This window comes from Cyprinodon tularosa, unplaced genomic scaffold, assembly GCF_016077235.1.
Source record: "Cyprinodon tularosa strain WSP-4 unplaced genomic scaffold, ASM1607723v1 ctg1375, whole genome shotgun sequence".
NCBI classification, from domain to species: domain Eukaryota; kingdom Metazoa; phylum Chordata; class Actinopteri; order Cyprinodontiformes; family Cyprinodontidae; genus Cyprinodon; species Cyprinodon tularosa.
This window is the reverse complement of record NW_024038195.1, coordinates 8,930-36,098: the sequence shown is the minus strand read 5'-3', so window position 1 is coordinate 36,098 and position 27,169 is coordinate 8,930. Positions and strand designations below refer to the sequence as shown.

At 49.4% G+C, this 27,169-nt stretch overlaps 1 protein-coding gene across 6 annotated transcripts; it reads left to right on the top strand.

Annotated features, from left to right (window-relative positions):
- Positions 1-7,324: 7,324 nt before the first annotated feature.
- On the top strand, positions 7,325-26,121 carry LOC119778724 (E3 ubiquitin-protein ligase RNF31-like). Of its 6 annotated transcripts, none has more exons than XM_038278075.1 (19): positions 7,327-7,637; positions 7,725-7,815; positions 13,066-13,131; positions 13,207-13,373; positions 13,454-13,569; positions 14,801-14,865; positions 15,094-15,213; positions 20,541-20,659; positions 20,786-20,968; positions 21,050-21,232; positions 21,303-21,401; positions 21,624-21,713; positions 21,804-21,906; positions 24,457-24,575; positions 24,730-24,843; positions 24,913-24,979; positions 25,079-25,172; positions 25,257-25,425; positions 25,524-26,120. In XM_038278075.1, the coding sequence occupies exons 1-19, from the start codon at positions 7,593-7,595 to the stop codon at positions 25,611-25,613; spliced, it is 2,100 nt and encodes a 699-aa protein (XP_038134003.1). In that variant the 5' UTR covers positions 7,327-7,592; the 3' UTR covers positions 25,614-26,120. The 6 variants fall into 6 exon arrangements, 5 of the variants coding, with proteins under 5 accessions (XP_038134002.1, XP_038134005.1, XP_038134006.1 ...); XM_038278076.1 differs by having other exon boundaries at positions 7,329-7,637; positions 25,509-26,121; XM_038278074.1 differs by having other exon boundaries at positions 7,325-7,637; positions 25,257-26,120.
- The last annotated feature ends 1,048 nt before the right edge of the window (positions 26,122-27,169 follow it).

Sequence of the window (27,169 nt, the reverse complement as noted above, 5' to 3'; positions counted from 1 at the left end):
ATTCTCCAGTTTTATATTGTTAAAACACTTTACAGTATTTTATTGTTTATATTTTAACTCTTCCCTATTATGTTATTCTTAGACATTTTTCTAAGGTCCTCATTTGTGTGACCATTTTCAATAATCTTTCTGCTGCTGTAAATTTGCCCATTGTGGGACAATAAAGGGATTTATTCTATTCTATTCTATAAAAGGGGTAGAAAGATATAAGTAAATCTAAACAATGTATTTATCAAAAAATATATCTGCAAAATCTCTAATATTCAACAACAAAAAATACTTAGTTAAGCAAATTGTGCAAAACAACAATAAAAAGATAAAAATCCTATCAGATTTATAGTCCCCACCCTGCAGATCTATTAGAATCTGTCCTTAAATTCCAGCCAAACCCATTTAATCAGTAACAGATTAAAACCTTTAGATAAATCAAACATTACCGCCACATATCTGACTCTATAACCATTAAAACAACTATTTTCATTCATTTCAGACGGAACTATTCACTGACTGGATTATATTAAACTGAACTTCCAATTTTCACCACTGTTCGGCGCCAAGTAACCTTTCCTCTGATCACGGCTTGCTTGGTCTCGCAATGAATCCTGGGATATCCAAGGATACCGAGGATACATCAGACCCGGTGTAGGTACCAGATTGACTCGGGGGCCTGCGCCTTTTGAGATGCGTCAGAGCGTCCGCCATCTTAAATGTGGCAAATCTGCAGTTTCTCAGTCAAACAGTATCAGAGGGACTTTAATCTCTGAATATACTTTGTATTCGTAGTATTTTTGTTTTTGTAATATTACAAGTTTATTTTTTGTATCCCTTTAGCTTCATTCTCCTGAATTTATTCTCGTTACAAATGCAGACCGCGGGCTCAATGTAGTTTGTTTGAGTGGCGTTGCCATAATGTCACGTCATCGGGAGGCGCAAGGCCCATGGCGAATTCGGTGACGTCATCGGGAGGCGCAGGGACCATGGAGAATTTCTTCGTAAAATTGTCCGTTCACAAACCGCAATCCCGCTTTCGAATAAAACCTACACCCCGCTATAATTACTTTAGTAAGCTGTCCAGACCAATCAAAATGTTTTGCGCAATTGTGCAAACGTTAAAACAATTATGTATTGTGACGTCATCAAAAGGCGCAGGCCCCCGAGTCAATCTGGTACCTACACCGTCCTTCAAATCGGGCAAAAAGAAGGACGCATTTTAAGGCCGCATAACGAGGACTCTTGGAATCCGACCAGACCTCGGCGCCGCGCTATGACGTCATCGGCCTTCGAATCTGGCCTTATAAGGATGCGTCCTAGGTTTTCGAACAGAGCCGATGTTTGGCTCCTCTGACGTCTTATTTTTCAGTGTAGGCAAACAGGAAGTGAGATGGGAGGAGGAAGACATAAAGGTCGGCGGGTGGCGTCCTGCTGGGGGGGTCAGGAGAAAAAATAAATAGATAAAAAGTTATAAATGAAAGTATTTTATTGAATAAAAATAATCCAAATATTCCTGTCTGGGTGTAACTGCTTTATGGAAACCTTTCACCTAAAGCTTTCTAATAAGATTTTCTGAAACATTTCCTTCCATTTGCAACCAGTCTGGCTTTAAAAGTCCTGAAAACTGGTTGAATGAGGAGAATGACATCCAGCCCAGACTGGATAAACTGGATAAACCATCAGGCCCAGTGCTCCCAGTAGCACCATACGTCTGTATCCCTCATGTAAGAAGAATGATCAAAAATGCAAAAAGAGAGTTTGTGTAATTCATTAGGGAGGGGGGCAGATATATCTAAGGTTTGGGCAACAATTAAAAAGATTAAAACAGCAGTTAGTTACAGAGAAAAGGCAAAAATGTTGGTAAATATATTTATTTAAATTCATAGTTGGAAAAAAACGAAGAGAAAAGAGGATTTTAGAGAACAAGGATTTATTACAGGAAATAGGAGATAAAAATGATCCATTAAATATGTTGTTTACAATAATAAGGCTTTTAAAAAGGATTAGTTATCAGCTCCAGGAAAAGATCCAATTTATCATGTAATTTTAAGTGAATCTTCTATATTAATAGATATATATATAATAGAATATGGAGGATGGGCAGTTGCCTAAGAGTTGGAGGGAAGCTGATGATTCCATCAGAAAACCAGGGAAAGATTTCATTATATAATAGAATAGATACAGTGGGGGAGATAAGCATTGACCCCTTGCTGATTCTGCAGGTTTGCCCACCATCAAAGAATGCAACAATCTATAATTTAATCATCTGTACATTCTAACAGTGATACAGAATCCCAAAGAAAATTCCAGAAATTCACATCATATGAATTTATTAAAATTGAAACCATCTGATGAGGAAAAACAAGTATTTGACCCCCTACCACACAGCAAGCATTCTGGCTCCTACCAGCCAGTTAGTCTTTCTTTCAGACTCAGCCCCAATCCCAACCAATTATCTACATCAAATCCACCTGCCTCACCTCGTTACCTGTATGAAAGACACCTGTCAGCATCCAACATCACCACCATGGGCGAGACCAAAGAGCTTTCTACGGACATCAGGGACATGATTGATCTGCAGATGGCTGGGATGGGCTGCAAGAGAATCAGGAAGCAACTTGGAGAGAAAAGATCAACTGTTGGTGCAGTTATCAGGAAATGGAAGAAGCAACCTCCCTCGGTCTGGGCCTCCACACAGGATCTGGCCTGGTGGGGTGTCCCTGATCATGCCAACGGCGAGGAATCATCCCAAAACCACAAGGGGGGAACTGATGAATCAGCTGAAGGCGGCTGGGACCACAGTTACCAAAGAAACGGTTGGTAACACACTACGCCGTCAGGGATTGAAATCCTGCAGCGCGCAACGTCCCCCTGCTCAAGAAGAAACATGTTCAGGCCCGCATGAAGGTCGCCGTTCACCACCTGGACGACTCAGAAGAGGCCTGGAAGAAGGTGATGTGGTCAGATGAGACCACAATAGAACTTTTTGGCCTCAACTCGTGTTTGGAGGGCAAAGAACTCAGAGAACAACCCAAAGAACACCATCTCCACCATCAAGCATGGTGGTGGCAACATCATGCTTTGGGGGGGCTTTTCAGCCAAGGGGGCGGGACAACTCCATGGTATTGAGGGGAGGATGGACGGGGCCATGTATGGTGGAATTCTGGACCAACATCTCCTTCCCTCAGTGAGAGAGCTGAAGATGGGTGGAGGATGGGTGTTTCAGCACCACAGCCACCCTAAGCACATCGCCATGGCAACAACAGAGTGGCTGAAGAAGAAGCACATCAAGGTGGGCCAATATCCCTGCTGAAATGTGGAGGCTGTCTGCAGGGAGGAGTGGGCCAATATCCCTGCTGAAATGTGGAGGCTGTCTGCAGGGAGGAGTGGGCCAATATTCCTGCTGAAATGTGGAGGCTGTCTGCAGGGAGGAGTGGGCCAATATTCCTGCTGAAATGTGGAGGCTGTCTGCAGGGAGGAGTGGGCCAATATCCCTGCTGAAATGTGGAGTCTGTCTGCAGGGAGGAGTGGGCCAATATCCCTGCTGAAATGTGGAGGCTGTCTGCAGGGAGGAGTGGGCCAATATTCCTGCTGAAATGTGGAGGCTGTCTGCAGGGAGGAGTGGGCCAATATCCTGCTGAAATGTGGAGGCTGTCTGCAGGGAGGAGTGGGCCAATATCCCTGCTGAAATGTGGAGGCTGTCTGCAGGGAGGAGTGGGCCAATATCCCTGCTGAAATGTGGAGGCTGTCTGCAGGGAGGAGTGGGCCAATATCCCTGCTGAAATGTGGAGGCTGTCTGCAGGGAGGAGTGGGCCAATATCCCTGCTGAAATGTGGAGGCTGTCTGCAGGGAGGAGTGGGCCAATATTCCTGCTGAAATGTGGAGGCTGTCTGCAGGGAGGAGTGGGCCAATATCCCTGCTGAAATGTGGAGGCTGTCTGCAGGGAGGAGTGGGCCAATATTCCCTGCTGAAATGTGGAGGCTGTCTGCAGGGAGGAGTGGGCCAATATCCCTGCTGAAATGTGGAGGCTGTCTGCAGGGAGGAGTGGGCCAATATCCCTGCTGAAATGTGGAGGCTGTCTGCAGGGAGGAGTGGGCCAATATTCCTGCTGAAATGTGGAGGCTGTCTGCAGGGAGGAGTGGGCCAATATTCCTGCTGAAATGTGGAGGCTGTCTGCAGGGAGGAGTGGGCCAATATTCCTGCTGAAATGTGGAGGCTGTCTGCAGGGAGGAGTGGGCCAATATTCCTGCTGAAATGTGGAGGCTGTCTGCAGGGAGGAGTGGGCCAATATCCCTGCTGAAATGTGGAGGCTGTCTGCAGGGAGGAGTGGGCCAATATCCCTGCTGAAATGTGGAGGCTGTCTGCAGGGAGGAGTGGGCCAATATCCCTGCTGAAATGTGGAGGCTGTCTGCAGGGAGGAGTGGGCCAATATTCCTGCTGAAATGTGGAGGCTGTCTGCAGGGAGGAGTGGGCCAATATTCCTGCTGAAATGTGGAGGCTGTCTGCAGGGAGGAGTGGGCCAATATTCCTGCTGAAATGTGGAGGCTGTCTGCAGGGAGGAGTGGGCCAATATCCCTGCTGAAATGTGGAGGCTGTCTGCAGGGAGGAGTGGGCCAATATTCCCCGCTGAAATGTGGAGGCTGTCTGCAGGGAGGAGTGGGCCAATATCCCTGCTGAAATGTGGAGGCTGTCTGCAGGGAGGAGTGGGCCAATATCCTGCTGAAATGTGGAGGCTGTCTGCAGGGAGGAGTGGGCCAATATTCCTGCTGAAATGTGGAGGCTGTCTGCAGGGAGGAGTGGGCCAATATTCCTGCTGAAATGTGGAGGCTGTCTGCAGGGAGGAGTGGGCCAATATTCCTGCTGAAATGTGGAGGCTGTCTGCAGGGAGGAGTGGGCCAATATCCCTGCTGAAATGTGGAGGCTGTCTGCAGGGAGGAGTGGGCCAATATCCCTGCTGAAATGTGGAGGCTGTCTGCAGGGAGGAGTGGGCCAATATTCCTGCTGAAATGTGGAGGCTTTTCATGCAGGAGGACATTGGGCCAATATTCACTAATGAAATGTGGAGGGCTGTCTGCAGGGAGGGGTTTGGCCAATATTCATGCTGAATTGTGGAGGTCTGTCTGCAGGAGAGTGGGCCAATATTCTGCTGATAATGTGGAGGCTGTCTGCAGGGAAGGGTATTGTGCCCATATATCCTTGCCTGTGAATGTGGGGCTGTCGCAGGGAGGAGTAGGCCAATATTCCCTGCTGAAATGTGGAGGCTTGTCTGCCAGGGAGAAATGGGCCAATATTTCCCGTGAAATGTGGAGGCTGTCTGCCAGGGAGGAGTGGGCCATGTTCCTGCTGCTGAAATGTGGAGGCTGTCTGCGGGAGGAGGGGGGCCAATATTCCTGCTGAAATGTGGAGGCTGTCTGCAGGGATTGGAGTGGGCCAATATCCCTGCTGAAATGTGGAGGCTGTCTGCAGGGAGGAGTGGGCCAATATTCCTGCTGAAATGTGGAGGCTGTCTGCAGGGAGGGTGGGCCAATATCTCCTGCTGAAATGTGGGAGCTGTCTGCAGGGAGGAGTGAGGCCAATACCCTGCTGAAATGTGGAGGCTGTCTGCAGGGAGGAGTGGGCCAATATTCCTGCTGAAATGTGGAGGCTGTCTGCAGGGAGGAGTGGGCCAATATCCTGCTGAAATGTGGAGGCTGTCTGCAGGGAGGAGTGGGCCAATATCCCTGCTGAAATGTGGAGGCTGTCTGCAGGGAGGAGTGGGCCAATATTCCTGCTGAAATGTGGAGGCTGTCTGCAGGGAGGAGTGGGCCAATATTCCTGCTGAAATGTGGAGCCTGTCTGCAGGGAGGAGTGGGCCAATATTCCTGCTGAAATGTGGAGCCTGTCTGCAGGGAGGAGTGGGCCAATATCCCTGCTGAAATGTGGAGGCTGTCTGCAGGGAGGAGTGGGCCAATATTCCTGCTGAAATGTGGAGGCTGTCTGCAGGGAGGAGTGGGCCAATATCCCTGCTGAAATGTGGAGCCTGTCTGCAGGGAGGAGTGGGCCAATATTCCTGCTGAAATGTGGAGGCTGTCTGCAGGGAGGAGTGGGCCAATATCCCTGCTGAAATGTGGAGGCTGTCTGCAGGGAGGAGTGGGCCAATATCCCTGCTGAAATGTGGAGGCTGTCTGCAGGGAGGAGTGGGCCAATATTCCTGCTGAAATGTGGAGGCTGTCTGCAGGGAGGAGTGGGCCAATATCCCTGCTGAAATGTGGAGGCTGTCTGCAGGGAGGAGTGGGCCAATATCCCTGCTGAAATGTGGAGGCTGTCTGCAGGGAGGAGTGGGCCAATATCCCTGCTGAAATGTGGAGGCTGTCTGCAGGGAGGAGTGGGCCAATATCCCTGCTGAAATGTGGAGGCTGTCTGCAGGGAGGAGTGGGCCAATATCCCTGCTGAAATGTGGAGGCTGTCTGCAGGGAGGAGTGGGCCAATATTCCTGCTGAAATGTGGAGGCTGTCTGCAGGGAGGAGTGGGCCAATATTCCTGCTGAAATGTGGAGGCTGTCTGCAGGGAGGAGTGGGCCAATATTCCTGCTGAAATGTGGAGGCTGTCTGCAGGGAGGAGTGGGCCAATATTCCTGCTGAAATGTGGAGGCTGTCTGCAGGGAGGAGTGGGCCAATATTCCTGCTGAAATGTGGAGGCTGTCTGCAGGGAGGAGTGAGCCAATATCCCTGCTGAAATGTGGAGGCTGTCTGCAGGGAGGAGTGGGCCAATATTCCTGCTGAAATGTGGAGGCTGTCTGCAGGGAGGAGTGGGCCAATATTCCTGCTGAAATGTGGAGGCTGTCTGCAGGGAGGAGTGGGCCAATATTCCTGCTGAAATGTGGAGGCTGTCTGCAGGGAGGAGTGGGCCAATATCCCTGCTGAAATGTGGAGGCTGTCTGCAGGGAGGAGTGGGCCAATATTCCTGCTGAAATGTGGAGGCTGTCTGCAGGGAGGAGTGGGCCAATATTCCTGCTGAAATGTGGAGGCTGTCTGCAGGGAGGAGTGGGCCAATATCCCTGCTGAAATGTGCACAAACCTTGTCACCAACTTTAAAAACCGTTTGACATCTGAGCTGGCCAATAATGGCTTTCTACTAAATATTAACATGCTGTGTGGTAGGGGGTCAAATACTTATTTTTCCTCATCAGATGGTTTCAATTTTAATAAATTCATATGATGTGAATTTCTGGAATTTTCTTTGGGATTCTGTCTCACTGTTAGAATGTACAGATGATTAAATTATAGATTGTTGCATTCTTTGTTAGTGGGCAAACCTGCAGAATCAGCAAGGGGTCAATGCTTATTTCCCCCACTGTATTTCTCTTTTAGCCATGTGGTTCACACTCCCCACCAGCTGGTGGCGGTAAAGCTCACATAAAGTTTTTTGCCAACCGCAGTACAAGAACAACGCAACAAGAAGTAGAAGATCTCCCTGCCCTCTCCAATATGGCGGCCACCGTAATGGCTCTGCTCTTATTATGAAGCCCCAGAGGCTGAAGTCCCGTCCCGGAGTTTAGTCTGGGAGTCCGCGGCCCGGGATGTAGGACCTGGTTCCGGTTCTGGTTCCGGTTCTGCGGTGAGATGCCTCTGGTCGGAGCAGAACTGGAGCGGCGGACTCTGACGGAGGTAAGACGAACTTCAACGGATCTAACCGGGTCCAGGTCCTGGTTCTGGTCCTGGCCTGCTGCTAACAGAACCTCCTCCTTCGGTCAGTGCGGATACCGGTACCCCGCGGAGACTCTGAGGGACCTGCAGTCGGTTCGGGCTCGGTTCGGTGACCTGCGGCTCTGGGTGGACTTCTACTGTGAGTTTACTGAGGCTGCGCTTCATCCTGCGGCCGGCAGGGGGAGCCAGAGAGCAGCTGCTCTGCCTGCTTGGTGCCCATCATTGGGTCCAGCTTCTGACTGGTTCTGAGGGTCCTCAGAACCTCAGAACCATGAACCAGAATACAGAACCGGTTCTCCTGAAAGTCCAGGTTCTGACTGGTTCTGAGGGTCCTCAGAACCATAAACCAGAATACAGAACCGGTTCTCCTGAAGGTCCAGCTTCTGACTGGTTCTGAGGGTCCCCTGAACCTCAGAACCATGAACCAGAATACAGAACCGGTTCTCCTGAAGGTCCAGGTTCTGACTGGTTCTGAGGGTCCCCTGAACCTCAGAACCATGAACCAGAATACAGAACCGGTTCTCCTGAAAGTCCAGGTTCTGACTGGTTCTGAGGGTCCTCAGAACCATAAACCAGAATACAGAACCGGTTCTCCTGAAAGTCCAGGTTCTGACTGGTTCTGAGGGTCCTCAGAACCATAAACCAGAATACAGAACCGGTTCTCCTGAAGGTCCAGCTTCTGACTGGTTCTGAGGGTCCCCTGAACCTCAGAACCATGAACCAGAATACAGAACCGGTTCTTCTGAAGGTCCAGGTTCTGACTGGTTCTGAGGGTCCCCTGAACCTCAGAACCATGAACCAGAATACAGAACCGGTTCTCCTGAAGGTCCAGGTTCTGACTGGTTCTGAGGGTCCCCTGAACCTCAGAACCATGAACCAGAATACAGAACCGGTTCTCCTGAAGGTCCAGCTTCTGACTGGTTCTGAGGGTCCCCTGAACCTCAGAACCATAAACCAGAATACAGAACCGGTTCTTCTGAAGGTCCAGGTTCTGACTGGTTCTGAGGGTCCCCTGAACCTCAGAACCATAAACCAGAATACAGAACCGGTTCTCCTGAAGGTCCAGCTTCTGACTGGTTCTGAGGGTCCCCGGAACCTCAGAACCAGATCCTGATCCTCAGAACCATGAACCAGAATACAGAATCGGTTCTTCTGAAGGTCCAGGTTCTGATCCAGAACATTTAGAGCCTGGAGGAGAACCAATTCTAGATCTAATGCAGATAGATCAGGTTGGTGGCTCAGTAGAACTTTGAGTCTACTCCACGCTGTAGGAACCAAACACACGCAGCTCACAGAGGGACATTGATGGTTTCCTTCCTCAGCCATCACATAGAAAATGAATATTAGAATGGATCTGGTTCTCCTAGAACATTGGTGTACTTTCTATTCAATATGTTTGTTCCTCCAGGTTTTCTGGACAAAGTTCTGTTTGTAGAAAAGAATCTGAGGACAAAAAGACAACGATGGATATGAGGGAAACATCTGGAACCACAGAGAAGAAAAGCTCATCTCAGGGGGAAGCAGGATTAACTGAACTCAGATTCAAACCAGCAACTCTAAAACTATGAATTGATCTAGCCTAAAATCTGAATTGATCTAGCCTAAAGTCTAAATGGATCCAGCCTAAAGTCTTGAATTGATCCGACCTAAAATCTGAATTGATCCATCCTAAAGTCTAAATGGATCTAGTCTAAAGTCTGAATTGATCGGGCCTAAAGTCTGAATTGATCCGGACTAATGTCTGAATTGATCTAGCCTAAAGTCTAAATGGATCCAGCCTAAAGTCTTGAATTGATCCAGCCTAAAGTCTGAATTGATCCGGACTAATGTCTGAATTGATCTAGCCTAAAGCCTAAATGGATCCAGCCTAAAGTCTTGAATTGATCCAACCTAAAGTCTGAATTGATCCATCCTAAAGTCTAAATGGATCTAGTCTAATCTCTGAATTGATCCAGCCTAAAGCCTGAATTGATCCATCCTAAAGTCTAAATGGATCTAGTCTAAAGTCTGAATTGATCGGGCCTAAAGTCTGAATTGATCCGGACTAATGTCTGAATTGATCTAGCCTAAAGTCTAAATGGATCCAGCCTAAAGTCTTGAATTGATCCAACCTAAAGTCTGAATTGATCCAGCCTAATGTCTAAATGGATCCAGCCTAAAGTCTTGAATTGATCCAGCCTAAAGTCTTGAATTGATCCAGCCTAAAGTCTGAATTGATCCAGCCTAAAGTCTGAATTGATCCGGACTAATGTCTGAATTGATCTAGCCTAAAGTCTTGAATTGATCCAGCCTAAAGTCTTGAATTGATCCAGCCTAAAGTCTTGAATTGATCCAGCCTAAAGTCTGAATTGATCCAGCCTAAAGTCTGAATTGATCCCGACTAATGTCTGAATTGATCTAGCCTAAAGCCTAAATGGATCCAGCCTAAAGTCTTGAATTGATCCAACCTAATGTCTGAATTGATCCAGCCTAATGTCTCAAATGATCCAGCCTAAAATCTGAATTGATCCATCCTAAAGTCTAAATGGATCTAGTCTAATGTCTGAATTGATCCAGCCTAAAGCCTGAATTGATCCATCCTAAAGTCTAAATGGATCTAGTCTAAAGTCTGAATTGATCGGGCCTAAAGTCTGAATTGATCCGGACTAATGTCTGAATTGATCTAGCCTAAAGTCTAAATGGATCCAGCCTAAAGTCTTGAATTGATCCAACCTAAAGTCTGAATTGATCCAGCCTAATGTCTAAATGGATCCAGCCTAAAGTCTTGAATTGATCCAGCCTAAAGTCTTGAATTGATCCAGCCTAAAGTCTTGAATTGATCCAGCCTAAAGTCTGAATTGATCCGGACTAATGTCTGAATTGATCTAGCCTAAAGTCTAAATGGATCCAGCCTAAAGTCTTGAATTGATCCAGCCTAAAGTCTTGAATTGATCCAGCCTAAAGTCTGAATTGATCCAGCCTAAAGTCTGAATTGATCCGGACTAATGTCTGAATTGATCTAGCCTAAAGCCTAAATGGATCCAGCCTAAAGTCTTGAATTGATCCAGCCTAAAGTCTGAATTGATCCAGCCTAAAGTCTGAATTGATCCGGACTAATGTCTGAATTGATCTAGCCTAAAGTCTAAATGGATCCAGCCTAAAGTCTTGAATTGATCCAGCCTAAAGTCTTGAATTGATCCAGCCTAAAGTCTTGAATTGATCCAGCCTAAAGTCTGAATTGATCCAGCCTAAAGTCTGAATTGATCCGGACTAATGTCTGAATTGATCTAGCCTAAAGCCTAAATGGATCCAGCCTAAAGTCTTGAATTGATCCAGCCTAAAGTCTGAATTGATCCAGCCTAAAGTCTGAATTGATCCGGACTAATGTCTGAATTGATCTAGCCTAAAGTCTAAATGGATCCAGCCTAAAGTCTTGAATTGATCCAACCTAATGTCTGAATTGATCCAGCCTAATGTCTCAAATGATCCAGCCTAAAATCTGAATTGATCCATCCTAAAGTCTAAATGGATCTAGTCTAATGTCTGAATTGATCCAGCCTAAAGCCTGAATTGATCCATCCTAAAGTCTAAATGGATCTAGTCTAAAGTCTGAATTGATCGGGCCTAAAGTCTGAATTGATCCGGACTAATGTCTGAATTGATCTAGCCTAAAGTCTAAATGGATCCAGCCTAAAGTCTTGAATTGATCCAGCCTAAAGTCTGAATTGATCCGGACTAATGTCTGAATTGATCTAGCCCAAAGCCTAAATGGATCCAGCCTAAAGTCTTGAATTGATCTGACCTAAAATCTGAATTGATCCAGTCTAAAGTCTTAATTAATCGAGCCTAAAGCCTGAATTGATCCAACCTAAAGTCTGAATTGATCTAGTCTAAAGTCTGAATTGATCGGGCCTAAAGCCTAAATGGATCCAGCCTAAAGTCTGAATTGATCTGATCTAAAGTCTGAATTGATCTGGACTAAAGTCTGAATTGATCGGGCCTAATGTCTGAATTGATCTAGCCTAAAGTCTAAATGGATCCAGCCTAAAGTCTTGAATTGATCCGGCCTAAAGTCTTGAATTGATCCGGCCTAAAGTCATAAATTGATCCGACCTAAAGTCTGAATTGATCCAGCCTAAAGCCTGAATTGATCTGGTCTACAGTCTAAATTGACCCAGCCTTAAGTCTTAATTAATCGAGCCTAAAGCCTGAATTGATCCAACCTAAAGTCTGAATTGATCCAGCCTAATGTCTCAAATGATCCAGCCTAAAATCTGAATTGATCCATCCTAAAGTCTAAATGGATCTAGTCTAATGTCTGAATTGATCCAGCCTAAAGCCTGAATTGATCCATCCTAAAGTCTAAATGGATCTAGTCTAAAGTCTGAATTGATCGGGCCTAAAGTCTGAATTGATCCGGACTAATGTCTGAATTGATCTAGCCTAAAGTCTAAATGGATCCAGCCTAAAGTCTTGAATTGATCCAGCCTAAAGTCTGAATTGATCCGGACTAATGTCTGAATTGATCTAGCCCAAAGCCTAAATGGATCCAGCCTAAAGTCTTGAATTGATTCGACCTAAAGTCTGAATTGATCCAGTCTAAAGTCTAAATTGATCTGGTCTAAAGTCTAAATTGAGCCAGCCTTAAGTCTTAATTAATCGAGCCTAAAGCCTGAATTGATCCATCCTAAAGTCTAAATGGATCTAGTCTAAAGTCTGAATTGATCGGGCCTAAAGCCTAAATGGATCCAGCCTAAAGTCTGAATTGATCTGGTCTAAAGTCTGAATTGATCTGGTCTAAAGTCTGAATTGATCTGGACTAAAGTCTGAATTGATCGGGCCTAATGTCTGAATTGATCTAGCCTAAAGTCTAAATGGATCCAGCCTAAAGTCTTGAATTTATCCGGCCTAAAGTCTTGAATTGATCCAGCCTAAAGTCTTAAATTGATCCGACCTAAAGCCTGAATTGATCTGGTCTACAGTCTAAATTGACCCAGCCTTAAGTCTTAATTAATCGAGCCTAAAGCCTGAATTGATCCGACCTAAAGTCTCCCATGTCAGAGGATGAAGAGAACACATCCAGTTAGTCACAGTCAGAGAAACAGGACTACACTGGAAAACAGGCCAAGCTCCAACATCTAGAAACAAAGGTGTTGATGGCAGCAGCACAGCTGATATTTCTTTCCAGGATGGAGTCACAGCCAAACAGGAACAGACCAGATGAAGCTACAGAGAGAGCAGAACGTTAGAGATTGAACTAACAGATTCTGCAGGTTCTGCTGTCTGGTTCTGTTAGAAGGTTCCGTTAGAAGGTTTTACTAGAGTCTGTCCAGAGTCTGCTTTAAGGTTCTGAGTTGACCCGGTTGTGGTCCACAGTTTCCCAGAAGTATCAGCAGTTGTTCTATTCCAGGTTTTCCAAATAAGGAGCAGAGGAAGCTGGTCCATCTGTCTGGAACCATTCCGGTTCTCCATCAAGGTCAGAACATCCTCCTTCCTGGTTCTGCTTCTTCAGGTCCGGTCCAGAGTTCTGATGGTTCTGGTGTCTCCTTAGACAGTCACTATAACATCCCGGTGTGCGTCTGGCTCCATGAGACCCACCCGCTGTCCCGCCCTCGCTGCTTTGTCTGTCCCACCGCCACTATGGTGATCAATCCATTCTGTCCTTACGTGGATTCTTCTGGTACCGTGAGTCTGGACGGGCTCCAGAACTGGACTCCGGTAAGGTTCTCCTGACTCAGCTCCCATACCTGCTGCAGGCTGGGCCACGCTCACAGCTCTGTGATGTCATTTCCTGTCAGGGTGTGTCCAGCCTGTCCCTGTTGCTGTCGGAGATGAGGGCTGCCTTCCAGAAGGACACGCCCCTCTACACCCGCCCTGTGGAAGAAGCCCCGCCCCCTGGAGCTGAGGAGGTCCGGTGAGTTCTGGAGGATTCAGGTTCAGCATTAAAAAGACCATCTCTCAGAGGGGACCTCCACCTGAGGGGGACCCATGAGGGAGTGGGTGGAGATCAGAGGGGACCTCTACCTGAGGGGGACCCATGAGGGAGCAGGTGGAGATCAGAGGGGACCTCCACCTGAGGGGGACCCATGAGGGAGTGGGTGGAGATCAGAGGGGACCTCCACCTGAGGGGGACCCATGAGGGAGTGGGTGGAGATCAGAGGGGACCTCTACCTGAGGGGGACCCATGAGGGAGTGGGTGGAGATCAGAGGGGACCTCCACCTTAGGGGGACCCATGAGGGAGTGGGTGGAGATCAGAGGGGACCTCTACCTGAGGGGGACCCATGAGGGAGCAGGTGGAGATCAGAGGGGACCTCCACCTGAGGGGGACCCATGAGGGAGTGGGTGGAGATCAGAGGGGACCTCCACCTGAGGGGGACCCATGAGGGAGTGGGTGGAGATCAGAGGGGACCTCTACCTGAGGGGGACCCATGAGGGAGCAGGTGGAGATCAGAGGGGACCTCTACCTGAGGGGGACCTATGAGGGAGCAGGTGGAGATCAGAGGGGACCTCCACCTTTTATCCTGGCAGAGCGGTCCTATCCTTGCAGAGCGGTTCCTTTGCATTGGAAGGAGGACCAGAGGGGGTGTTCCAGCTGTAGGGGGATCATGGTCCTCAGCCTGTGGGCTTCTGCCAGGGCCCTGGAGAGGAGGGTAGTGGATCAGAGTAGAGCTGCTTCTCCTCCAGAGGAGTCAGCTGAGGAGGATCATCTTTATCAGATGGATGCCTCCCTCTGAGGGGTTCCAGGGACGTCCCACCAACAGGAGGACCAGGAGGACTAGGAGTCCATGGATGACTATCTCTTGCTGGCCCGGGAGGAGCTGGAGGAGGAGTCTTGATAGAGGGGAGTCTGGATGGACTCTCGGAGTCTCCATCTCCTGGAGGAAGCAAGAGAGGAAGAATATTGTAAATCTCTAGTTTTCTGTTTCTTTGTCTAGAATCCTGTTTTTGTTGTTAGCAGAATTTAGCCTGCTGTTGGACGGTGGTAATCCCGAGTGTGTCCAGGGTCAGTCTTGTATATTCTGGCTGTTATTTATCTGCTATCAGTTGGTTAAAGGCTCTATTATTGTTATTAGCCTTTAAAATCCCCTATTGATGGGTTTCCACTGGAGACGCAGCATCATGGTGTCTCTGTTTCCTCCCACAGCTCCTCCTCTTCGCCACAGAGCCAGCGAACCTCCCAGGGCTCCTCCCTTTGGGCTCCACTCAAAGGTAAACTACACACCGCTGGATCAAAGAGCTGTGCCATTAGCATTAGCATGGATGAGCTGGGGACAGGTTGCTCATGCAGGCCGTGGGAGGAGGCAGGGGGCTTCAGGACCTCCTGCTGGGAGGCCTCCATGCTGCTGTTTCTCTGCTCATCCTGCTAACCTTCTTCTTGTCAGTGGAAGTCAGCTCATGCAGACAGTAAGACATCAGGCTCCTCCCCCTGTTTTACAGCCAGCCAATGGGAGCAGGGATGCGTCCGCTCATCGTACACAGAGGAGCTGATGGGGATTGACTTCAGTGGGCCTCCTTCCTCCTGCAGCACAAACCCTTTTCTAGGCTCCTCCCCTTCAGGTGAGACAGTAGCTGCTTAGTCCGAGACCAGCTGGTTTGTGACGTGTTCTCCAGACTTGGACACAGTAAAAGTGAAACAGAACATCCATCAGATTTTATTAGAGTTCAGGGTTTGATCTACTGGCTCTACCAGCAGAACTTCCTATAGCAGCTCAGTGACAACATGGAAAGTTTGATGGTTCTTGGAGAATCGATAGGAACCAAGTTAAAAAAACAAGGAATTAGAACCAGAATTGTTCCGATTCAAACATACCCAGCCGCAGTGTCTAAAGACATCATGTCTGCGTTAGCCATTAGGTTTAGAAGATGTCCCAGGTGTGGCCTCTGCTAGGCCCGGCTGTGAGGTTGTGAAGATGTCTCAGGTGTGGCCTCTGCTAGGCCCGGCTGTGAGGTTGTGAAGATAGCCCCATTTACACTACCCTTGAAAAACCGATCCAGGCCCAGACCGGTCCGAGCTTGGATCGGTAACCAGGCCAAGCTCAGTTTTGACGACCGTTCACACGTCACACTTATCTCGGTTATCTCGACGCCTCGACTCCTCGCCTCCTAGTGACGATGTGCGGTATTACTGCTAGGATTGAAGGAGGGACTCAAGCAGCTGGTGGCGGTAATGCACCAAACGCTGTTTGTCAACCGCCGTAAAACCCAAGAAGAAGAAGACGAAGGAGGAGGGAATCAAGCAAATCAAAATGGCGGCGCCCGTCACATTCAGAAAGTTATGCTTGATTATTATTGCTGTACTTCCGTGTTTGCGGTGGGTCAGGAGAAGACGGCAACCTTGCGCGGATGTCCTTGAGAAAGTCGGCTTTTGGGAAGCCGACTTTCTGGAATGGAGTGTGAATCGGCATGTTCAGCCAGTCGGCGATGACGCGTTCTGCTCATGCGCTCTTGTTATCAGAGAACCGAGCCAGGAAAAAACCGAGCCGAACCCACCTCGGGAACTGGTCTGCAGTTAGCGCGGTCCGGTTATGTCTATCTCGGTTCAGTTCAGGTTGTTTCCGTTCACACACGACAAGTTATCTCAGTTACTGAGCTCGGACCGGTCTCGGCTCAGTTTTTTAAGGGTAGTGTAAACGGGGTAGATGTCTCAGGTGTGGCCTCTGCTAGGCCCGGCTGTGAGGTTGTGAAGATGTCTCAGGTGTGGCCTCTGCTAGGCCCGGCTGCGAGGTTGTGAAGATGTCTCAGGTGTGGCCTCTGCTAGGCCTGGCTTCGAGGTTCAGAAGATGTCTCAGGTGTGGCCTCTGCTAGGCCCGGCTGCGAGGTTGTGAAGATGTCTCAGGTGTGGCCTCTGCTAGGCCTGGCTGCGAGGTTGTGAAGATGTCTTGGGTGTGGCCTCTGCTAGGCCTGGCTGCGAGGTTGTGAAGATGTCTCGGGTTTGGCCTCTGCTAGGCCCAGCTGCGAGGTTGTGAAGATGTCTCAGGTGTGGCCTCTGCTAGGCCCGGCTGCGAGGTTGTGAAGATGTCTCAGGTGTGGCCTCTGCTAGGCCTGGCTGCGAGGTTCAGAAGATGTCTCGGGTGTGGCCTCTGCTAGGCCCAGCTGCGAGGTTGTGAAGATGTCTCGGGTGTGGCCTCTGCTAGGCCCAGCTGCGAGGTTGTGAAGATGTCTCAGGTGTGGCCTCTGCTAGGCCTGGCTGCGAGGTTGTGAAGATGTCTCGGGTGTGGCCTCTGCTAGGCCCGGCTGCGAGGTTGTGAAGATGTCTCAGGTGTGGCCTCTGCTAGGCCCGGCTGCGAGGTTGTGAAGATGTCTCGGGTGTGGCCTCTGCTAGGCCCGGCTGCGAGGTTGTGAAGATGTCTCAGGTGTGGCCTCTGCTAGGCCCGGCTGCGAGGTTGTGAAGATGTCTCAGGTGTGGCCTCTGCTAGGCCTGGCTGCGAGGTTGTGAAGATGTCTCAGGTGTGGCCTCTGCTAGGCCCAGCTGCGAGGTTGTGAAGATGTCTCGGGTGTGGCCTCTGCTAGGCCCGGCTGTGAGGTTGTGAAGATGTCTCGGGTGTGGCCTCTGCTAGGCCCGGCTGTGAGGTTGTGAAGATGTCTCAGGTGTGGCCTCTGCTAGGCCCGGCTGTGAGGTTGTGAAGATGTCTCGGGTGTGGCCTCTGCTAGGCCCGGCTGCGAGGTTGTGAAGATGTCTCGGGTGTGGCCTCTGCTAGGCCCGGCTGCGAGGTTGTGAAGATGTCTCGGGTGTGGCCTCTGCTAGGCCCGGCTGCGAGGTTGTGAAGATGTCTCAGGTGTGGCCTCTGCTAGGCCTGGCTGCGAGGTTCAGAAGATGTCTCAGCAGTGGCGGCCAGCTCATAGGGGGCGCTGGGGCACCGCCCTCCCTGATAAGAAGAGAGAAACGTAAAATATATTTTTAGAAATTAACTCATAAATGTCAGTTTTACTCTCTAGACTGTGTACCTATAAGCAAAACAAATTATATAAACTACATTTTCCTATCTACTGTCATTCATTTCTGGATTTCCACAGACAGACTCCTACCGTCTCTGTTCTGGGGGCGCTGATCAGACTGCGCCACATTTGCAGAGAATCTGTCAATCATGTACTATTGCTAGATGAATTTAATGGCCAATCAGCGTCTCGGAACTTTATGGTCATGGGGCGCTGAAAATACTGCGCTTTTACAGGCTTCTGAACCCAAGCGCAGGTGCAGACAATTAGAGGGACGATGGCGTATGTAACGAACGAGATGCAGCTTCCACCAAATTCGGTGAGATCCTTATTTATCTACCCGTTTGCCAGAAGAACATCCCTGTTGTAGGATATGAACATTTCATGTCATGGTTATTGTGACTGTGACGAATCCACCTCGTCGCTTAAAACAACCTCTCTAACTTTGCGCGCCACACACACATTCCTGTTATACTGTGTTTGTGAGGACCAATACACTCGCGCTGAGATCAGTAGCTCCATGAACTTAAAACACACAAGCTGTTCCTGGTTACCTGCTGGCGTATTGAGGGTGCACACTTAATATTTCAGTGGGGTTAGCCGTATGTGTGTGTGTGTGTGTGTGTGTGTGTGTGTGTGTGTGTGTGTGTGTGTGTGTGTGTGTGTGTGTGTGTGTGTGTGTGTGTGGGTATGTGGGGGGTGTGGGTGTGTACGTGTTTATGCTATGGGGACTTGTCATCTTCAGTCTGCCTGCGTCTTTGCTGGGTTCAAACCCAGTTTGGTGTAATTGAATAAGTCAATGAATCTGTGTAAAAGAATTAAGTTGTAAAAATTATTTGTTTTTGTACATCAATTGTTTGTGGAGGTAATAGATGGACAAAACTGATTAATGAGAAGAAATCAGAAATAAGAGAGCCTGAGGGGAGGGGCTTAAACTATTTAATGAGGGCTGTGGGAAGAAGAGCGGCCATTTCTGTTTTCTGTTTCTTTGTTACATTGCTGGTAACTGGAGGGAGGCTGAGGCCCAGAGGATCTTGTATATGTTTAGTTTCTTTTGCACCCTGTTTTGAGATTTTGAGCTCAATAATTCACCAACACCGGTAACCCGACTGAGCCTGGATTCTTGGAGGCCAAAGAACCCCGTCACAGTGACCCAAATCATCACTGTTACTGTTATTATATAGTAAATTAAGTCATTACTGTTAAATTGTATTCATTGTCCAATTGTTTATTTGAATTCTTATTCCGGATTAGTTGGAGACATACACTAGGCTATATCAGCCCCACCAAAAATATTTTTCACCAGCCGCCACTGTGTCTCAGGTGTGGCCTCTGCTAGGCCTGGCTGTGAGGTTGTGAAGATGTCTCAGGTGTGGCCTCTGCTAGGCCTGGCTGTGAGGTTGTGAAGATGTCTCAGGTGCGGCCTCTGCTAGGCCAGGCTGCGAGGTTCAGAAGATGTCTCAGGTGTGGCCTCTGCTAGGCCCGGCTGTGAGGTTGTGAAGATGTCTCAGGTGCGGCCTCTGCTAGGCCAGGCTGTGAGGTTGTGAAGATGTCCCAGGTGTGGCCTCTGCTAGGCCAGGCTGTGAGGTTGTGAAGATGTCTCAGGTGCGGCCTCTGCTAGGCCAGGCTGTGAGGTTGTGAAGATGTCTCAGGTGCGGCCTCTGCTAGGCCCGGCTGTGAGGTTGTGAAGATGTCCCAGGTGTGGCCTCTGCTAGGCCCGGCTGTGAGGTTGTGAAGATGTCTCAGGTGTGGCCTCTGCTAGGCCCGGCTGTGAGGTTGTGAAGATGTCTCAGGTGTGGCCTCTGCTAGGCCTGGCTGCGAGGTTCAGAAGATGTCTCAGGTGTGGCCTCTGCTAGGCCTGGCTGTGAGGTTCAGAAGATGTCTCAGGTGTGGCCTCTGCTAGGCCTGGCTGTGAGGTTGTGAAGATGTCTCAGGTGTGGCCTCTGCTAGGCCTGGCTGTGAGGTTCAGAAGATGTCTCAGGTGTGGCCTCTGCTAGGCCTGGCTGCGAGGTTCAGAAGATGTCTCAGGTGTGGCCTCTGCTAGGCCCGGCTGTGAGGTTGTGAAGATGTCTCAGGTGTGGCCTCTGCTAGGCCCGGCTGTGAGGTTGTGAAGATGTCTCAGTTGTGGCCTCTGCTAGGCCAGGCTGCGAGGTTGTGAAGATGTCTCAGGTGTGGCCTCTGCTAGGCCTGGCTGTGAGGTTCAGAAGATGTCTCAGGTGTGGCCTCTGCTAGGCCCGGCTGTGAGGTTCAGAAGATGTCTCAGGTGTGGCCTCTGCTAGGCCAGGCTGCGAGGTTCAGAAGATGTCTCAGGTGTGGCCTCTGCTAGGCCCGGCTGTGAGGTTGTGAAGATGTCTCAGGTGTGGCCTCTGCTAGGCCTGGCTGTGAGGTTCAGAAGATGTCTCAGGTGTGGCCTCTGCTAGGCCCGGCTGTGAGGTTCAGAAGATGTCTCAGGTGTGGCCTCTGCTAGGCCCGGCTGTGAGGTTGTGAAGATGTCTCAGGTGTGGCCTCTGCTAGGCCCGGCTGTGAGGTTGTGAAGATGTCTCAGGTGTGGCCTCTGCTAGGCCAGGCTGCGAGGTTCAGAAGATGTCTCAGGTGTGGCCTCTGCTAGGCCTGGCTGTGAGGTTGTGAAGATGTCTCAGGTGTGGCCTCTGCTAGGCCCGGCTGTGAGGTTGTGAAGATGTCTCAGGTGTGGCCTCTGCTAGGCCAGGCTGCGAGGTTCAGAAGATGTCTCCGGTGTGGCCTCTGCTAGGCCCGGCTGTGAGGTTCAGAAGATGTCCCAGGTGTGGCCTCTGCTAGGCCCGGATCCTGGTCTAGATGTTGGACTTAGCCAGCCTCATTAGTGGCTGGATGCGTCTGGGACTTCAGGGTTTGGTTCCATCGGGCTGCAGCGGAGCTGCCTTCCGACCTACTGAGGTAGACTGCTCCAGTAACATCGGTTTTCCCTGCAGGTGTGCCCCCCTCGGAGGCCCTCAGCAGGATGATGGGAGGGCTGAGCCTGGATGGAGGCAGGCTTGGTGCTGCTAGTCCACAGTCAGAACCTGGGACGGGCACCGCCGACCTCAGACAGGTGAGAACTCGCCTCCATCGTAACTGGGTGTGTTGGTTCTGATTGGATCATTGGTTCCCAGATATGGGACCCCCCTCCAGGGTCCAAGAGGACTCAGGCGTGTCGGTCTCTGTGTCTGTCCCTCAGGTGTCGGCGCGGCTCTCTCCAGAACAGGCAGCTGCCTTCCTGGCTCTGACCACAATGAAGGGGCGGAGCTTCGATGTTGATGATGTCATGGAGGCAGTCCAACACAGCCCAAATCTTCCAGCCGCGCTGAAGTTCCTGACACACACCTGTCCAATCTGCCGTGAACAGGTGTCCTTCAGCAAGGTGAGGTGTTGCCAACCAATCAGAGCGCACCCGCAGCCATACTTCCTCCTAACTCTTCTTCCCTGCTTGCGTTCCCTGCAGATGATCACCATGACTCACTGCTCCTGCTTCCTGTGCCAGAGCTGCTTCACCTCTTCTTTCTCCGTCGCCATCAGGGAGCGCAGCGTGGACCAGCTCACCTGTCCGCAGTGCGGCAAACCGGATCTCAGAGGTCAGAAGGTGCAGGAGGAGTCCATGGACTACTTTAACCTGCTGGACACACAGGTGAGACCAGGAGAGGTGAGACATGCACAGGTGAAACCAGCACAGGTAGAAATGGCTGCTGTTGTTCCAGATTCGTCACTTCTTGCCTCCCGACATCCACGAACTCTTTCAGAGGAAACTCCGAGACCGAGCCCTGCAGGACATGCCCAGTTTTTGTTGGTGTGCTCATGTAAGACCCTCAGGAACCAGACCAGCATTTCTCTTTATCCAGTTAGTGGACTTTGCTCTTCTAGTTCGGTACCTGTAAAAAACAGTGGGAGGGAGTCTGCCGTATTTCCCACTGGGAAATACGGCACCAGACACTTTCCTTTAGATGCCCCTTCAGACTTTGGACTGGGGACCCAGTTCCTGGTCCCTGCTAGAACCTTAGCAGAATGTGTTTTTGTTTCAGTGTTCCTCTGGGGTGCTTCATGAATCAGACAGGTTGAGGATGGACTGTCCCAGCTGCAGGAAGAGCACCTGTTCCCAGTGCAGATCACCAGTAAGCCTCACTAACCCGCCCACCCAAACACATGCAGGCAGCTGAACTGGACCCAGACCAGAACCTGACTGTGTTCTGTCTGCTCTGCAGTGGTCAACTCACCATCAGGGACGGTCCTGTGATGAGTTTAAGGTGTGGCAGCAGCAGAACCAGCAGGATGATCATCCACCTTCCGTGCTCCAAAACCTTATCGGTAAACGATGTGCTGGGCTTCAACATTGTGTAGCGTCCACAGTTCCAGGATACGACATTAAAACCACCAGGAGAACTCACTAAAGCCAGCCATTGCCCCTGAAGCCAGCTCTGGGGTTGGCGTTCACCAGTGAGCGCCTGGCGGTCAGGTTCTTCCTCAAGGAACCGGGCCAGGCCAAATTTGAAGCAGTGAGGCAAGTGGGCTAACCCTCCACCTGCAGGGGGAACCATGAGGGACCGGTGCAGAGAGAACTGGCTGATGGAGGCGGCGTGATCCACAGACGCTTTAACTGGCTCTGGGGACAGAGGAAGTGACCTCGCTGGGGGGTGAGCCTGAGCTTGTGCAAGAGGGGGAGTGATACCTGCATGTAATAGTCGGATTGGCCCGGGCTCTGGAACCCAGCTGCTTGAGAGAGGCTGGACTCGCCTACTCTGGAGTGGCCCATGGGGGGGCCTGCTTCTCTCCCCAGTTTAACTGTCTCCTGGGGGCCAGTACAGAGTAGCAGGCCTTCTTAGTGTCCCTGGCAGAGGTGCAGGGTAGCTGGGAAAGGACAGTTACATTAAAGGAATAGTACACCCAAAACATGATTAGCCTTCATTTTCTACTCACCCCCATGCTGAACAACACTCTGGAGTACTTTTTTGATATCTCAAATGCATCTGGAGATCTGGGAGGCTTCTTGCTGTCTGCTGACATTCAAGTAATGGAGGTCTATGGGGCCCGAGACAGAAAGGTCCATAAAAGTCCACAAAAAACGTGTCAATATTCCTCCATACTGCTCGTCCAATGTATTCCAAGTGTCCTGAGTGGGTAGCATCCAGAATTTACTCGAAACGAAGTCATTTAGAATGTTTTTAGAGCATAAACAGTAGTGTATAGGATTTCCTGAAAGCGCGCACATGCGCGCTCACGAGTCTACGGAAGCCGGCAGACCAAACCAGCGCATTCAGCTCGGCAAAGAACTCATGCTCTTCCTCAACACTGAAGTCCTCAGACATTTTTCTTTCGTTGTTTCTTTCTTTGCACAGGTAAACAGCACATTTCTTCTTCTACGCTTGTATTATCGGCAGAGCAGACGCTGAATGCGCACTTTCATCTGGTTTGGTCTGCCGCGGTTTCCGTAGACTCGTGAACGCGCTTTCAGGAAATGCTATACACTACTGTTTATGCTCTAAAAACATTCTAAATGACTTCGTTTCGAGTAAATTCTGGATGCTACCCACTCAGGACACTTGGAATACATTGGACGAGCAGTATGGAGGAATATTGACACGTTTTTTGTGGACTTTTATGGACCTTTCTGCCTCGGGCGCCATAGACCTCCATTATTTGAATGTCAGCAGACAGCAAGAAGCCTCCCAGATCTCCAGATGCATTTGAGATATCAAAAAAGTACTCCAGAGTGTTGTTCAGCATGGGGGGGAGTAGAAAATGAAGGCTAATCATGTTTTGGGTGTACTATTCCTTTAAGTCTCCCTTGGCTTTATTGCCGATGCAGCCGCCCGTAGCTGTGACTGTAAGGTGCCCCAAACCTGGCGGTGGACACAGGTGATAAGGAATGCTGTCAAACTGCAGAAGGACGCCTATGGCCCCTGGTTGACTTTGGGACCCCTGAGGCAGCAGGCCGCTCTCATGCAAAAACTGGAGCCTTGGAGGAGTTTGGAGGGATGATGGAGAAATACTATGTGTTGGCCTCAAAGCGCCCCTGGCAAACCACCCCATGCCTTTGCTAATGCTGTTTTCAGTGGGAGCTGCTGACCCTGGCAACGCACTAGAAAAATGCTTTAGGATCTCCTCAACCCGGCTGACATGCCTTCAGTGGCCTTCTGTCAGCGAGCCCCAGGGTAGCCATGGCTACAGCGTAGCGTGCCACCATCGGTGAATGGCTGAATGTAGTGTGAAGGCCTTTGGTCTAGTCTCCTGAAAGGCGCTATACAAGTATAGGCCATCGTAAAGAGGAGGAGGGGTCAACTGTAGTGGGATTACAATTCCCATCCTCCCCAAGAAGGCCTCAGCCGGGGAACAGTGGACCAGCTCTACACCCTGCAGGGAGCTCCAGGGTCATGGGAGTTTGCCCAACTGATCCACATGTTTTCTGTGGACCTGGAGAAGACATTTGACCGTGTGCCTTATGATGCCCTGTGGGAGGCCCTTTACCAGGGGCTGTACAAGCAGAGCCGGCATTAAGTCAGACAAATGATTGAATGAGTTGATCACTGGATGTATTGTGAGGCGCGGTCTTTAAAATACAGACCATTTTCCATTTACAACAGCAGAATGATGAAAAAGGGGTCCCTATGTCCTCCAGCAGTCTAAGCCTATAGCAGCAGAACTATAGAGATAGATCAGGATAACCTGAGCCACTCTAACTAGAAGCTTTATCAAAAAGGAAAGTTTTAAGCCTAGCCTTAAAAGTAGACAGGGTGTCTGCCTCACGGACTAAAACTGGTAGTTGGTTCCACAGGAGAGGAGCCTGAGAACTAAAAGATCTGCCTCCCATTCTACCTTCCAAGGTATCTGCAGTAAAACTACCATCTTCTTGGTCCTCAGAATGTCCCAGCTGTCAGTTTGTCTTCAGCCTGTCAAAGGGAGGATGTCTTCACTTCACCTGCACCCAGTGTCGCCATCAGTTCTGTGGCGGCTGCAGACAGCGCTTTTCTCTGGGTTCTGTGAGTCCCTGTTCTGAAGCTTATGCTAAGATTAACTGTGACGACGCATTTTGTTACCTGCATTATTTTGCTGGTCCAGCACATAGTCTCAACTCTCTCAGGAGTTGCGTAATTTTGCACCTTTTTCAAATGTCTCTTTCTGTGACCTCCTCAGGAATGCAGCTTCTCTGCTCAGTGTGGCTCCAAAGGTCTTCATGCCCACCACCCCAGGGACTGCCTGTACCACCTTAGAGACTGGAGCGTGAGCCGTCTGCACCAGCTTCTGCAGGTCAGATGCTTGATGCCTGCAGTGGTCTAGGTCAGGTTGACTCTCTGCTGATGCTCTAATCTCTATTAGTATCACAGAGTATCCCCTTCCTGGTGGAGACCATCCCATGGCAGCTTGACTCCATCCAGTATGACAGGTGATGTCATGCCTGTTATCAGTGTAGAGAACAGGAATACTGAGACATGCTGGGACTCCAGCCCCAGCGTGTCTGACAGACATATTTGGTTTCCTGCAGCATGTCCGATGTTAGAGCTACGAGACAACAGCTTTGGGACTAAGGAAGAACCATGTGGACGACCGGCGCTGTCTGAGTTCGGAGGATACTGCCAGTAAGATCCCCTGTGGTCCAATCAGAGTCCACGTGATTCCCAGTCCTCGTACCTGTTCAGGTGAGCTGCTGTCTGTCCTAGCAGGGGTCACTATAAAGAGCGACTGGTGGAGCTGATCAACCATTGGCGTGTCGACCCAGCAGTCCTTTTCAGTCCTGCAGAGATGATTGCAGAACTACAGCGATGGAACATTGCCGTGCCAACAAGGAAGCTTGAAGAGCCAGAGCCAGTTTATGCCCACCGCCTGCGGCTGGTTAGTGATATCATTATAACCACTGTTTACCTGGACCTAATTGAGCAGCTGCACACAGTCATAATAACAATCAGCTTTCAAAGATTCAGCACTTGTAGGAAACACACTCGTATCTTCCTGAAACCACACCTGAACCTTCCACGATCCACACCTGGACCATCCTGAAACCACACCTGAACCCTCCATGATTCACACCTGGACCATCCTGAAACCGCACCTGAACCCTCCATGATTCACACCTGGACCATCCTGAAACCGCACCTGAACCCTCCATGATTCACACCTGGACCATCCTGAAACCGCACCTGAACCCTCCATGATTCACACCTGGACCATCCTGAAACCGCACCTGAACCCTCCATGATTCACACCTGGACCATCCTGAAACCGCACCTGAACCCTCCATGATTCACACCTGGACCATCCTGAAACCGCACCTGAACCCTCCATGATTCACACCTGGACCATCCTGAAACCGCACCTGAACCCTCCATGATTCACACCTGGACCATCCTGAAACCGCACCTGAACCCTCCATGATTCACACCTGGACCATCCTGAAACCGCACCTGAACCCTCCATGATTCACACCTGGACCATCCTGAAACCACATCTGAGCTAGGGCTGCAACAACGAATTGATAAAATCGATAAAAATCGACTTTTAAAAGCGTTGGCAACAAATTTCATCATCGATTAGTTGTGTCGCGCGATTAATGCGTCATCCGCCGCCGTCGTCATTGCCGTGGGGCGCCTCCCCCATCCCAACCCCGTTCTCCCGCAGGAGTCCCTCTCAGCGCTGCAGTCAGAGCCGCAGGATGTTTACCCTCAGCGTCCAGACTGCAAATGAAGCGCGCATGCGCCGGGATTGACGGCGCAAATTGATCACAATAATTAAAATAGCCTGCGCTTTGTAAAGTGAAAAAAGTCGTAACATGCAACTTTTGTCAAACAAATGAACATGGCACGGAAGCACCATGTTTGTTTGGTTTTAAAGTGGGGAAACGTAACGTTAGTTTCTCAGGTAGCTCATCTGATGCTTTCCTTACCGTGTTAGTAGGTTACAGACAGTGATAAGGTTGGCTACTTATTTTACTTTTAATTTCATTTGAATTAGCTTAAGCAGCGTTTATATTTACTTTATAAATAAATTAACTTGCAAATTATGAGGGCAAGGCTTTTAAAGTTTAAATCTTCTGGCAAAGATAAAGTAAAGAAGATCCTGCAATTTATGGAAGTAAAGCAGAATAAAATCCAGCAAGATCAGTAATATGTCAATTAATTATCTGCCACATTCCCATGTAAATATCTGTCTTTGGAGGATGTGTTTTTTAGCACCCCTAGTTCTCTCATTTTTATTCCAAATACAATTTATAATTTGAATCACAGGGCTATTTTTATCTCTATGGTTCAGTATTTTCTCAAGTAGCAACTTTAACTGCTATACTTTCCTGTCTTAAAAGGCAGAACTCTTCTAGTCTAAAAAACCTCATTTGTTGAAATGGGGGGGCCTATTGTTTGAACCCCTTAGGGGCTTTAAAAACAAAAATGTCTTTTTTGCGCTTTATGAAACAAAGTAGCCTATATTTTGTGGATGTACAGCTACATTTCTCATGTAAGTTTGCGTAGTTTTAACACAAACATTTATTTTTCATATTGCACCAGTACAGTTAATGAGCAACCTGTATTTGTGTGCTTGTTTGTTCTGTTAAAATGTTTTTTTTGGGAAAAAAGAGGTTAATATA

Bases quoted from the DNA above. Each gene is read 5' to 3' on its own strand.
- LOC119778724 (XM_038278074.1), top strand. From the start codon at position 7,593: ATGCCTCTGGTCGGAGCAGAACTGGAGCGGCGGACTCTGACGGAG. The intron at 21,402-21,623 runs GTAAGACCCTCA...TTTTTGTTTCAG, and splicing joins GTTTTTGTTGGTGTGCTCAT to TGTTCCTCTGGGGTGCTTCA. The intron at 24,980-25,078 runs GTGATGTCATGC...GGTTTCCTGCAG, and splicing joins GACTCCATCCAGTATGACAG to CATGTCCGATGTTAGAGCTA.